General features: G+C 40.4%; 1 protein-coding gene across 1 annotated transcript; it reads right to left on the bottom strand.

The window, feature by feature from the left end:
* Positions 1–10,125: 10,125 nt before the first annotated feature.
* On the bottom strand, positions 10,126–11,121 carry MC4R (melanocortin 4 receptor). The gene has a single exon (XM_010208797.2). It carries the CDS (start codon positions 11,119–11,121, stop codon positions 10,126–10,128), a length of 996 nt encoding a protein of 331 aa, XP_010207099.1.
* Positions 11,122–11,994: the final 873 nt, after the last annotated feature.

Genomic DNA, 11,994 nt, shown 5'->3' with positions numbered 1-11,994 from the left:
TCTGTATTTTTAATTCCTGCATTAGACAGCAAAATAGAAAATCAGGAAGTTTGACTGATATTCTGTAGAGGAATATGGATGAGAAAATATGATGAGTACAGCAATTAGATTAAGAATGCAAATCTCAGAAGGCAAGAAGTATAGCCCAAGGGGAGCTCAGCTTCTCTGCCTTAAATATGGTCTTAACAATGTTGTAGTAAATTATATTTTTCCACAAGAAAATTAGTTCCTATTTCTTAGGGCAATATAGAAAGGTAAAAACCACTGTGAACGTGTCTTACTTCTTTCTCTAGCTGTAGGAAGCTGAGATCCTATGAAGACACATTTTACAATGTCTCGCAAGGCACTCACTGGCTACACTGCTGTATCCACCACACTGTGTGGGAGGGGAAGGCTGTACCTCAGGAGACAAATTCAAAACTCTGTCTTTCTTTGCACACTCATCTCCCCAGGCATCTCTCCTTGGGATTTCCTAAGCTCAGTCTATCCTTCTAAACAACAGTTAAAAATGAAACTCAGTTTGGAATAAATTCATTTTTCATTGAGTATCTAAAGATGTATCCCTTGAGCATCCCAACATTTGAATAGTAATCTCAAAGTTGAAGCAAAAGATTTATGAAGATAGTAGTTGAGCTGAGCCTTCTATGTTTAAGATCAAGCTGCATGACTGATGAAACATCAAAACTGTTCACCAAGTGTAACTGATTCAGTGGCTATGCTGGCAGTGTTTCAAGGCATAAATTTGGAGTGGTAGCTCTTCTGAATGTACTTCTGTGGCTGCAAACTCAAATGTCCAATGATAATACAGATAAAATAAATTGTCACTAACTGCTTTAGTATTTCTAGCATGTGAAAAAACACTGCCACATTTACTAACATTTTATTGGCAAAAGAAAGCTCATTTGGATCAAAAGACACCTTGAGAGAAAAGATGTGTGTATACACATTTTTTAATGGAGTTTTATCTTTTTATAGAATTTGAGAGGCCTAACAAGAGGAGAGAAGGTGGTCAGGCAGTTCAGGACAAAAGCGAGCTCTCTCCTGGAGCATTAATGTCCAGGCCAAATTGGACAAGTGGCAACATGTCTAGATCTCATTGGGGTGAGGGCGGCTCAGGGGAAACCCACAACAATGCTTGGGGCATCTGGTTACTTCCAGGCAGCAGTAGTTCCTCCAGGAGAAGCTAAAGAGGAGGTTACCAACCAGAGACACACATACATCAGTTTACATATTTTACACTCCCTGCACAAAGTATGCCTGCATATCTTAAGACATATGTAAGCAAATTGGTCACTGGCCTCATCTCCCAAGCAGCTCAATATCAGGACATCAGGTGAATTGCTATAGGAAAGCGGATTCTGAGAATAGCCATTATTATCCTATATCAGGGCACAGTATTGTCCATATGGGGCTAACACGAAGCTATCTTACCTTAAATAGTGGCAAACCAAAGTCCCCACAAGCTACATTCCCACCACACTGGTTATCCTCAGCACTAGAGTATGGAAACTGATGGAGGTGACCTGGCCTGTTTCTGTTCCCTCTTTCAGTCATATATCTGGCCAGAACGTCGTTTGGTACCTTACTTAACTGCATTAAATAACTTGAGAGGGAGTGGTAGGCACAGTCAGGATACTTTGCTCTCTGTTTCTCTCCAGTCCCCCACAATTCATATTTTTGATCCATTGGCCCTCACCCTTTCATCATTCACTTTGTTATCTCCAACAATCACTTGGCATTTCCTTACGTCTGTATCTTTACATCTGCATCTTTTTTTTTCCCTTTCTTCCTTTTTGTTTTTTTTTAGATAATTAAAAGAGATATTTTGTTTCATTAAGAATGCTTCTCTGATTGGTAAACCAATAGAAAGAGCCTGCCCTTAAACTGGCTGGAGGAGGCTGTCAGTGTGTATGACACTGCTTCATAATCCTTCTCCTGTCTTTAGTTATCTATGGCTCATAAACTTTCTGATGTGTACGTGAATGTGTGCTGCTAGCAACACTCATTTGAGTTCTCCATCAACACTTTGGGTAGCCTCTCCTTGAAACTATGTACACTTGTAGCACCCACAACTCTCTTTAATACTAAGTTCCCCATGTCTACAGCCAGCTTTCTTCATATCTTCTGAATCTTACTTGAATTAGTGTCATGAAGTGTCCCATATTGCTTCTATTGAGGGAAACCAATTTGTACCTTATCTATCTTTTCTCTGCCATGCATCTTTTTATGGACATTCCCCTTAAATGCTTAGAAACAAGGTTAATTCACTCGTTACAGTAATTGAAAAGAATGAAAAAGCAGAAATGCAAGTCTGAAGCCTAAAATTTGTCAGGTACTTCTATCAATTTTATAATAAGAGAGCACAACATATGACTGCTCTAGGACCTGTTTACAACATTTTTTGTCTCGGAAATAGGTTTTTCTTCAGTAAGCAACATTTGTCTCATTAAAACTAAGCCAACAATCCTACACCCTACCTTATTTAATAAGACAGCATCTTATTCACCTCAGTGATTTTACTCCTATAGACAAATTAAAAAATTACAATTATTTGAAGGAAAAAATGAACTCTTAGTCCTATTAGTGTCCATGGTCTTGTATTTCTTTCAGAGCTAAAATAGCTTTGATCAAGAGAATCTTCAATCTGGGAATGTATCAGATGGTGTGCTGTTTATAATTCTGCATTTGATAACTAAGACACCTCACTGGACAGAGATGACTAAGATTTCATAAAGTGACAACAATATTTGGATGCTCAGGGGACATTTGAGTATTTAGAATATTTGGATACACAAAGAATTCTAACTTTATGGCATCCAAAATCAGATACAGTAAGTTCTCTCTGTCTAGTATTCAGAGTAGGTTTAGCCTTTGGCTAAAAAGATAGATGTTGTATGGTGTGCACAGTGTCAAGGTCTCTTGTGCTCCTCACCCTGTCCTGCCAGTGAGTGGGCTGGGGAGGCACAAGGAGCTGGGAGGGAGCATGACCAGGATAGCTGATCTGAATTAGCCAAAGGGCTATTCCACACCATAGGGCATCATGCCCAGCATATTAACTGGGAGGAGTTGATGGGGAGGGGCAGATGGCTGCTTAGGCATCAGTGGGTGGTGAGCAATTGCATTGAGCATCACGTGTTGGAGTTTTTCTTTCTTTTAGTTCTTTCTCTTTTTTTTTTTTTAATATTCCTTTTCATTACCATTATTATGATATATTTTACTATTGTTATATTTTAAATCATTTTCGTTAGTGAACAGTTCTTATCTCAGTCTACAATTTTTTCTTTACTTTTTTTTCCCCCTAATTCTCCTCCCTATTCCACTGACGTGAGAGGAGTGAGCAAGCAGCTGTCTGGTGCTTAGTTGTTATCTGGGTTTACACCATGACACTGTATTACTTGTGAGTATTGCATTTCCATGGGTAAAGCCAAAGACAAGAATCATAAGAAAGGAATGACATCCAACTCATTTTCCCACTAAAAAGTTCAGGATAATAAGTAAAGATTTATTTCTACCCAACATGCATTGTTTGTATTTGTCTTCATGTACAAACAGGCTTTTTTCTAGTTTTACTGTGGCTGTATGTGTATCCAGATAATTAGAAGTGTCAGGGATAAAGTATACTGCACACTGTGAGATGACTTTCAATGCTTTAAGGCAAAAACCCACTACTGAATCAGAACTTGGCAGGTTTATGCAGAGGCAGTTAACTCTATGGACAGATACCTGCACAATTTCTGCTTTCCAGAAAGATTTCAGGCTCCCTTGGCCCAGCCAAACTTGGGAACATGTAGAAAGCGATTACCACTGTAGCAGCAGCTGAATTTTGCCTTTAAAAAAAAAAAATCAGATCTGCTCTTTTGTTTCACCTTTCAAGGAGAAAACCAAGTTAGATTGTTTTTTTTTCATAAACTAGCCCTCAGCCCATACTGAATAGAACTCTAGAAAGCTTACTTTTATTCTAATGTACTTGGTGAGTGTATGTTGAACTCTGCATGACCTGTGTTAGCATGAGAAGAAATCTCAGAACTGCAGAGAGGTGTTATCGCCACAGAAGATATTTTTATAGCAAATATTATCTTCATAGCATGTTCTAATTCCTCTGCACTTTAAAATGGTTCCCGCAGATTAAATTGCATGAATAAAGTATTTTGTTTATGCTCTGCTGATATTGGCTCCAAATACAATTGGACTTCTGTTTGTTTACTCTCCCATTGCCTTTTATGAAGAATAAAGCTCTAACAAGCTATAATGTGTTTGTTTCAAAAATAGTTAAGTTGGCAAATTGCCACATAGCTAATGGCAAATTGCACACATATAAGATTTTCAGTTTTCTTTTTGCCATTTGGAAACTGACATAAACTAATATGTTTTGGTGCATTGGCACATGAGCAAGATTTACAATGGGTGCCTGCTTACAGTGCCAGCAGAGGCTGCAGCAGGGCTGTTTCAAGAGGGATGTTACAAGGTCAGATCTTTGTGGTAAAAGACTGTGCAATTTCCACAGAAAGGACCATCTGGAAATCTGTTGGGGAAAGTGGATCATTCTGAGGACTGAAATAATAGAAATCGGATAGGATTAAACAGTACAATGTTCAAAGTCATTAATTCAGAAGTTAATAACAGGTTTTGAAGCTCTATGGTGAGAGCCCTTCAGCAGAGAAGATTTCAAGGGGGGAACACTTTGGGTTGATTAGTTCGTTGTGGGGAAAAGAGAGACAGTCGGAAGCGGTGGACATGACAAAGGTGAATAATTTAGGTGAGGAGATTTCCGTGGAACTGAACTGAGATGTACAGAGCAATGGGATTTCACCTGAAATGTTTACAGTATGTCTGCCTACCATGTTGTACTGGGTGTGAGTGCCCAGGTGTCAGTGGCAGCAGCAGTGAGGGGCTTCAGGGTGGGCCAGTTCCAGCTGGTTCCAGCAGCCCCAGCGCGGGGCACAGCTGAGCCCCTCAGCTGCGGGAGGGCAGGTACCTCAGGGAAAGCCTGGGGAGAGCAGGCAATACACTGCCTAGCAGCTGGGGCTGAGGGACAGAGAGGGAGAAACAACACTGCCAGCCCCAAGGGAGAGCAGGAGGGCAGGAGGGACTCCGGGCACCCTGGCAGAGGGGCCTCTGTGGCCCCAGGACAGACTCTGCTGGAGCATGTAGACATGCCCAAAAGGAAGCTGCAGCCCATGGAGAGCCCACCCTAGAGCAGGTTCATCCCAAGGGACTGCACTAGTTGAATCAGTAAGTAAATATTTATTTTAATTTGCCATAAATTAAGTTCATTATCTCCAAACCAAACCTGTTTTGCCTGTGATGGTACTTGGTAAGTGACATCCCTGTCTTCATCCAGACCCACAAGATTTCTCTGTCCTGTTCTGCCTATTTTTCCCACTCATCTTGCTGATTAACCAAGTGACTGGATGTGGATTAGCTGTTGGCCATAAGCAAACCCACCAGATAGGCAGGAGGTGTCTTGTAGGTTAATGGCAGTCCAGAAATACACAAATATAGAAATACACCCAAGTATGAAGGAGAACAACAGAAACAAATAAAAAAATGTTTGCAAGGGAACAAATGAGTAAAATTGGAACTGACACTCACATTGCAAACTCAGAGGTGATCTTCAGCACAAATCTAAAAATCTCTTCCCCTATGAGCAGTGTGGATAAAACCATGAAACACAGCTAGGACAATAGAACCACTTGAAGTGAAAAAAAACCATGAAGGGTCAATTTACAACCTGGCTTATGTGACAGTATCTGTAGTAGCAGCAGACAGTTCCTGTGACATGTGAAGTCTCCTTTTAAAATCCATCATAGTAGTATTTCATCCAAAGAGAAATCCCTAGGATAGTTGAGATAGATACGATTGAAGGGATTGGAATATTGATTTAAAATATGAAGTAATTTCTGGACAAACAATGAAGATTTCATCCCTAAAGATACATTTTCTGAAAGCTCCCATTGGATAGAGACTGCAATTTTTATTTAAGCCTGTAAGCAATATAGTATATTAGAAGTAACACCAGGATGAAAGTCTCTCCACTAGAATTCAGCTTGAGAATGAAGGAGCCCCCAGTGAACACATTGTGTAAGAGGATCAGTTTAACCACAGAGTTATTTTAGAATTACATCAATAATGTGTACTCTGCACCTCTATTAAAGGCAGATTTTGTTGCTACATGTTAACATGTTAATCTATCAGTACATTTCAACATGCTTTCAGATGACAACACTATTCAGCTGCAAAGGGGATCTCAGATCATCATTCGAAACCCACTCTACTGAGACCAGCTACAGCTTCTTAAGTACTTTTTGGAGACTTTTGTCTGTTGAAAAAATACTTCAAAGCTAAAGAAATATCTCTGTTGAAGAAACCCATTTGCTTCAAAAGTTTTGTGTGTTACATTACAGGTAGTTATTGGGAATGGGTGGAGAACGCTAGCATCAGTTCCCAACTCAAGCAAAGACTGCCTTCTAGGAGGCTGAGCAAACCCATGAGCCCTTTGTCTCCAACAGAAGTGAAAATGAAAATCATTGCACTTGTGAATTGGAGACAAAACCATTTTCTTGCCACTAGGGAATGTGCCATGGTTATGTAATGTGTCTAAAATGCTGTGCTAAAGTGATTAGGGTCCCAGATATTTAAAGAAATAAATCTCATTTTCTTAGTAGAATTTCAAATAGAAGAACAAAGTTCCAGAAAATTGAGTGTGGAAAATAATCATCCACTGTCCCTACTCTCCAGTAAGCTAGATGAGCTTATTTGTGTATCTTTCACAACACTAATTTCTATGACTTTCTGCTGGAAAGCTGTCAGAGATATAGGCAAACAGACACTGATTCAGTTACTCAGAAGGAATAGAGTATCTGGGAATAGGAAAATTATCTATGTAGGAGGCTTGCTAGTAATTTCAATAAATTACACTCTAAAAGATAATACAATGAAATGAAAAAGTCCTCTTTAATTAAAAACTCCATTTAAAAAATGTACATACATTTAGCTTTACAAAATAAATACAGAAGAGCTGCTGAGCAGGCTCACTGTTGCTAAAACTCTGGCATAACCTAGTTTTAAAAATCAGATTTCTAAATCAAATTTAATACTTCATGGGGTCACAACTATCTTGATTAATCTTAGTTCAAATAGGCACAAAAGAGATACACACTGGTTTTGGAAACTCCAAGAAAACCATTGATACAGGTTAATTGTTATTTCTCTTCCTCTTAGGCAGCAAAAAGAAGTGAAATCGTTAGTTTTAAGAATCAACTAGGAGTTCAGGGAGTAATTTACAGAAGCACAGCCTCTTTAGAATTCAGATGTGTTTAAATTAGGTGTCTAATTCTGGTATACAACCTAGATGGAGACTTTCAAGGTAATGTTCAGAGCACCTAAGGTAATATCTTGCTCTTGTGCTACTTTCCACTGGCCATCCCTCTCTGCATACGTGGACTATAAAGGGAATATCTGGAGCCCAATATAATACAATAGCTAAAGAAAGTGAGACAAAACAAAGATCTAGTGAGATTTATGTCCTGTTCACACTTGCATCAACAATTTCTTTATTGTTGCCAGAGGATATTTGCCTGTCTTATAGGAGAGGGAAAAACCTTTAATAAAATCCACTGGATTTTTAAATGACTATTAATTTAAATACATTCACTTTTTTCTCCCCTTGAGCTTTAATCCTCTTTCTTTGGCATTTTTTATTCTCTACCCAGTGGAACCCAGTAGGGATGTACTACTGTCATGTTTATAGTTTCCTCCAGAAGAAAATAAGTAGAGTTAATATAGTAGGTAACGTTTCAACATCCTTCACACTGCAACCATTATGATGTTGTAATATCATTTACCGAATCTAAGAGAAGATAACAGGGGTGTGTTGCAAGTAGTGTGGTGAACGGAGTGGCCTGAGTGCAAGAGTAGGGTATAGGAAACCTGACTTCTCTACTGCTGGTCCACCAAGTAACTTTGGTGCACAGAGTCAAATGACTTTCTTCTTCTCTTTGTAAGTAAATCACAGGTAAAGATACTGAGACTCCCCATACATTCTTTATGCTCTTCAACGGAGGACCAAGTATTTTCACAGTTCTATGATATGCAAGGTTACCCACAACTGAAAGATCAACTTCTGTCTGGAGAAGGCTCCCAGTTAGCAAACATCGAGCTCTCATTGTGTAGCTTTCTTTAACGAGAGAACAGACAGCTTGAGGTAAAATGCCATTTCCAAGAAAATTATTAGGGCTGCTCATCCAACTAATTCACTACTCATCTTGGTAAAAAATCAGGCATTCAGGATTAAAATATAAATTCTTCTTTACATTTAATTTTTAATTTTAAAATCAGAACTTTCCAGCTCCTTTGCCAGCTTTTGGGACTGGAACATCTTTCATATGAGGAAAGGCTGGGGGAATTGGGGCTTTTTGGTCTGGAGAAGAGGAGATTGAGGGGAGATCTTATTAACATTGGCAAATATCTAAAGGGTGGGTGTCAGGAGTTTGGGACATCCCTTTTTTCTATAGTATCTAGCAACAGGACAAGGGGTAATGGGATGAAGCTGGAACACAAAACGTTCCACTTAAATATAAGAAAAAACTATTTCACTGTTCAGGTGAGGGAGCCCTGGCACAGGCTGCCTAGGGAGGCTGTGGAGTCTCCTTCCTTGGAGGTCTTCAATACCCACCTGGACATGTTCCTATGTGACCTGATCTAGGTGAACCTGCTTTTGCAACAGGGTTGGACTAGATGACCTCTAAAGTTCCCTTCCAACCCCTACCATTCTATGATTCCACTATGTTATTTATGTTTTTCAAGAATAAAGAAATAAGTTTTTCTATGCCTTTACAAGGAAGCTGAGAGTGTCAAAGTGTTAAGAAACCTCTTCGTGGAATCCTGTGTACTCACATTTATGCTTTTAACACCTCCAAAGGTGCTACAGTCAGGGGCCTGAGGAGAGAGCATGAAATTCAGAAGTTGAAATTAATTCAGGCAGCAGCAACACACAGGGCTGCCAGATACAGAGTACAGGTTTACAGACTCATCAGCCAGCATCTCTTCCATGTGATAGCATTGTCCTGCAAAGCTCATATGTTTAACAGTATGGTATGAGGCACTCAGGTCAAGTTGACACATGTCTTGACTCCTCTATAAGGATTCTGGCAGTAGATCTCATCTACTAACACCACACTTCAGTATAGAAGGCAGCTTATTTCTAACAAAGATGTATTTCATTTTGAAGCACAGTCCTTGTTCCCCACAGCACCTCAGAACAAGGAAGGACTGAATGTTCGAAGTGAACTTCCCACTTCATTTTTATCAGATCAGTCTCTCAGTGAATCTTTACATTGGTGCTGGCATTGTCCACGTTAATACTGTAACTGCTTCACGTTTGAAGGGAGGGTGTTAGCCTACCTGGAAGCTAGTCTAGAAAATACATCCAGGGCTAACTGATGCTCCAGGGAGCCATTTCAGGTTTTTAAAAAGGCACCTTCAGACATATAGCATTTTAAACCCATCCCCCACTCCCACCAAACCCAAGCATTTGACTATGTAGCAGACATTTGAAAAAATCTTCAAAGTGCAGAATTGCTGCTGGTGGAGCAGGAGGAAAAGAGTTCAAAAGGAATGAATGCAACTCGTTGGTTGCAGTAGCCTTTATGAAAGATCTGCTTTCTAATTCCAGAGAACCTCTAATTCGCTAATAGAGAAGCATATGCTCTATTTTAAGCTGTACCTAATATAATGGATAGCTATAATTACTTAAAGGGAATAAAGAATGGTATCAGGCAATATATACTGTAAGTCAGGCAAGTTATTTATTTTGACAGCAGTTGAAACATACAGCTGCTCATGTTTGTTAGTATTTTACATTCATCATTACATTTATTTGCTTACTTACAAACTGATATGAAGTGCTACTTCTCTTTCCTGCAAAATAAGTTACAGATGGCACATATTGCAAACATTACACAGAAATAAGAGCTGCACGTGAATGAGATACAAGGATGACAGGGAGGGGAGACAGAAAGAAGTGCCCACTCCTAAAGATTTAAACGAAATTCAGCTGAGAAAGACCATCTGAAGGCTTGGAAGTCTGTGCTGCATGTTGTGAACACAGTAACGTATCCACTCGGTTCAATATTTACCAGTCAAATCACAAAGCCCTCTCAGGCTACAGCAGCATATAATCTCCTTGAATGTTTTCCTGAGCTCTTGACTCCGGAATGCATAGATAAGTGGATCAATGATGGAATTGCACATAATGAGGATGAGGTAGAAGTTAAAGTGGGACATGAAGCATACACAGTAAGGGTTGTAGGGGCAGGAGATGTAGAAAATCAGGTGCAGGAAAAACGGAGCCCAGCACACAACAAAAACTCCAATCAGGATGGTGAGTGTGATGGCCCCTTTCATGTTGGCCCCTTGGCGAATAGGGCCAGTCCCTGGAAGAACAGCAATCTTTTTGATATGCATCCGAGCCATCATAAACATGTGGACATAGAGGGATGCCATGAGAATGAGCATAGTGAAGAACATGCTAATAAGGCAGATGATGACAACACTGCTGTCAGAGTAAATGATGAACAAAATGCCTGAGACTGTGCACGCAGCCCAGATGCATGTGATGATGACCCCTACGCGCTTCACTGTCATGATATTATGGTACTGGAGCGCGTAAAAGATGGTAAAGTACCTGTCCACTGCTATTGAGAGGAGACTGCAAATTGATGCAAGCAGGGAACTGCAAATCACTGAGTCAATGACATTGTCAATGTTTACAGTGAAGCTCTGTGCATCTGTGTCTGTATTGTTTAGCAGCGTGATGACAATGGTTTCTGATCCATTAGACACACTCACTAGCATGTCAGCCACTGCCAAACTACAGATGAAGAAGTACATGGGCGAATGGAGGTTCTTGTTCTTGGCTATCGCCACAATGACCAAGACGTTCTCCAGCAAGCTGATGATGCCCAGAGTCACAAAGACTTCAGGGGATACAAAGAGTTGCTCATAGCAGCCTCCCGAGGAGTGGCCCTTTGTATTGGGCTCGCTGGAACCTCCATGCAGTCCATAGCTGTGGTTCCCGAAGTGGAGAGGCTGCAGTGTCCCACGGTGCTGGGTGAAATTCATCTTACGGAGATCTCCTTTCAGCTTCCTGATTTAAAACTCCTTCCTTTGGCATTCCTTTTAATGCTTCCTTTGGCTTTTCAGCTTGGGAAGAAAATAAAAACAACCCAGCATCAAGGCAGGCAGCAGTTCAGAACACTTCGGTTGCTGTGACAGAGTTAGGTTTCAAACTGAGAAACACTGGTTTACTGTCTCACAGATGCCGCTTCTGATCATCATCACATTTACCTTGGTGATCTATGCCACAGAGTCCCAACAGTCTGGAAGTTTGCATCAAATTCTCTCCTATGGTCAGTTTCTCTTTAGTTCACTGGTATGCTGCAAGGCTTTTTTGTTCCCTTCCATTAAAAGAGGCAAACTTGAGATGTCCAAATGACTGCTGCAGAGCAGAAACTAATTTCAAACTGCAAGCCCCGGTCTGGCTGTCAGACAGTGCATGCCGGCTGCCCGTTTTATCCTGTGTGGAGGAGAAAAATATTCCGGGCACTCTCCGCCTCTCCTTTGCCTTCCAGCCAATGGGGCTCAGGAGCTGCACAAAGTCGAGGGGCTGCTGATTCTGTGCCTCTCTGAAACATCACACGGCACAGAAAATTCGGATGCAGCACAAGCTATTAGTAGCTCCAGAGAAGCAGACAGGTTGCCAGAGATTTGTTTCCCTTATTTAACTTCTCAGAATAGTATTTTAATACTGGGTTTTAATTAGCAACCTTACAGAACTGTAGCAGCAATCTAACAGAATTCCTGCAGCTGAGCTGATGGCTTTTTATTTTTCCGTCTAATTTACTGTGATATATCTGATTACTGATTTACTTGCCTCTTTTGTGGCACAAAGTTGCTCTGCCTTTTATATGTGGAAAAAATAGGAAGAGGACAAGG

Source organism: Colius striatus, chromosome 4 (genome assembly GCF_028858725.1).
Source record: "Colius striatus isolate bColStr4 chromosome 4, bColStr4.1.hap1, whole genome shotgun sequence".
NCBI classification, from domain to species: Eukaryota; Metazoa; Chordata; class Aves; order Coliiformes; family Coliidae; genus Colius; species Colius striatus.
This window is presented reverse-complemented; position numbering and strand designations above follow the sequence as displayed.

What these genes read in the sequence shown, in the direction of transcription:
- MC4R (XM_010208797.2), bottom strand. Translation starts at nt 11,121, where the DNA reads ATGAATTTCACCCAGCACCGTGGGACACTGCAGCCTCTCCACTTCGGG.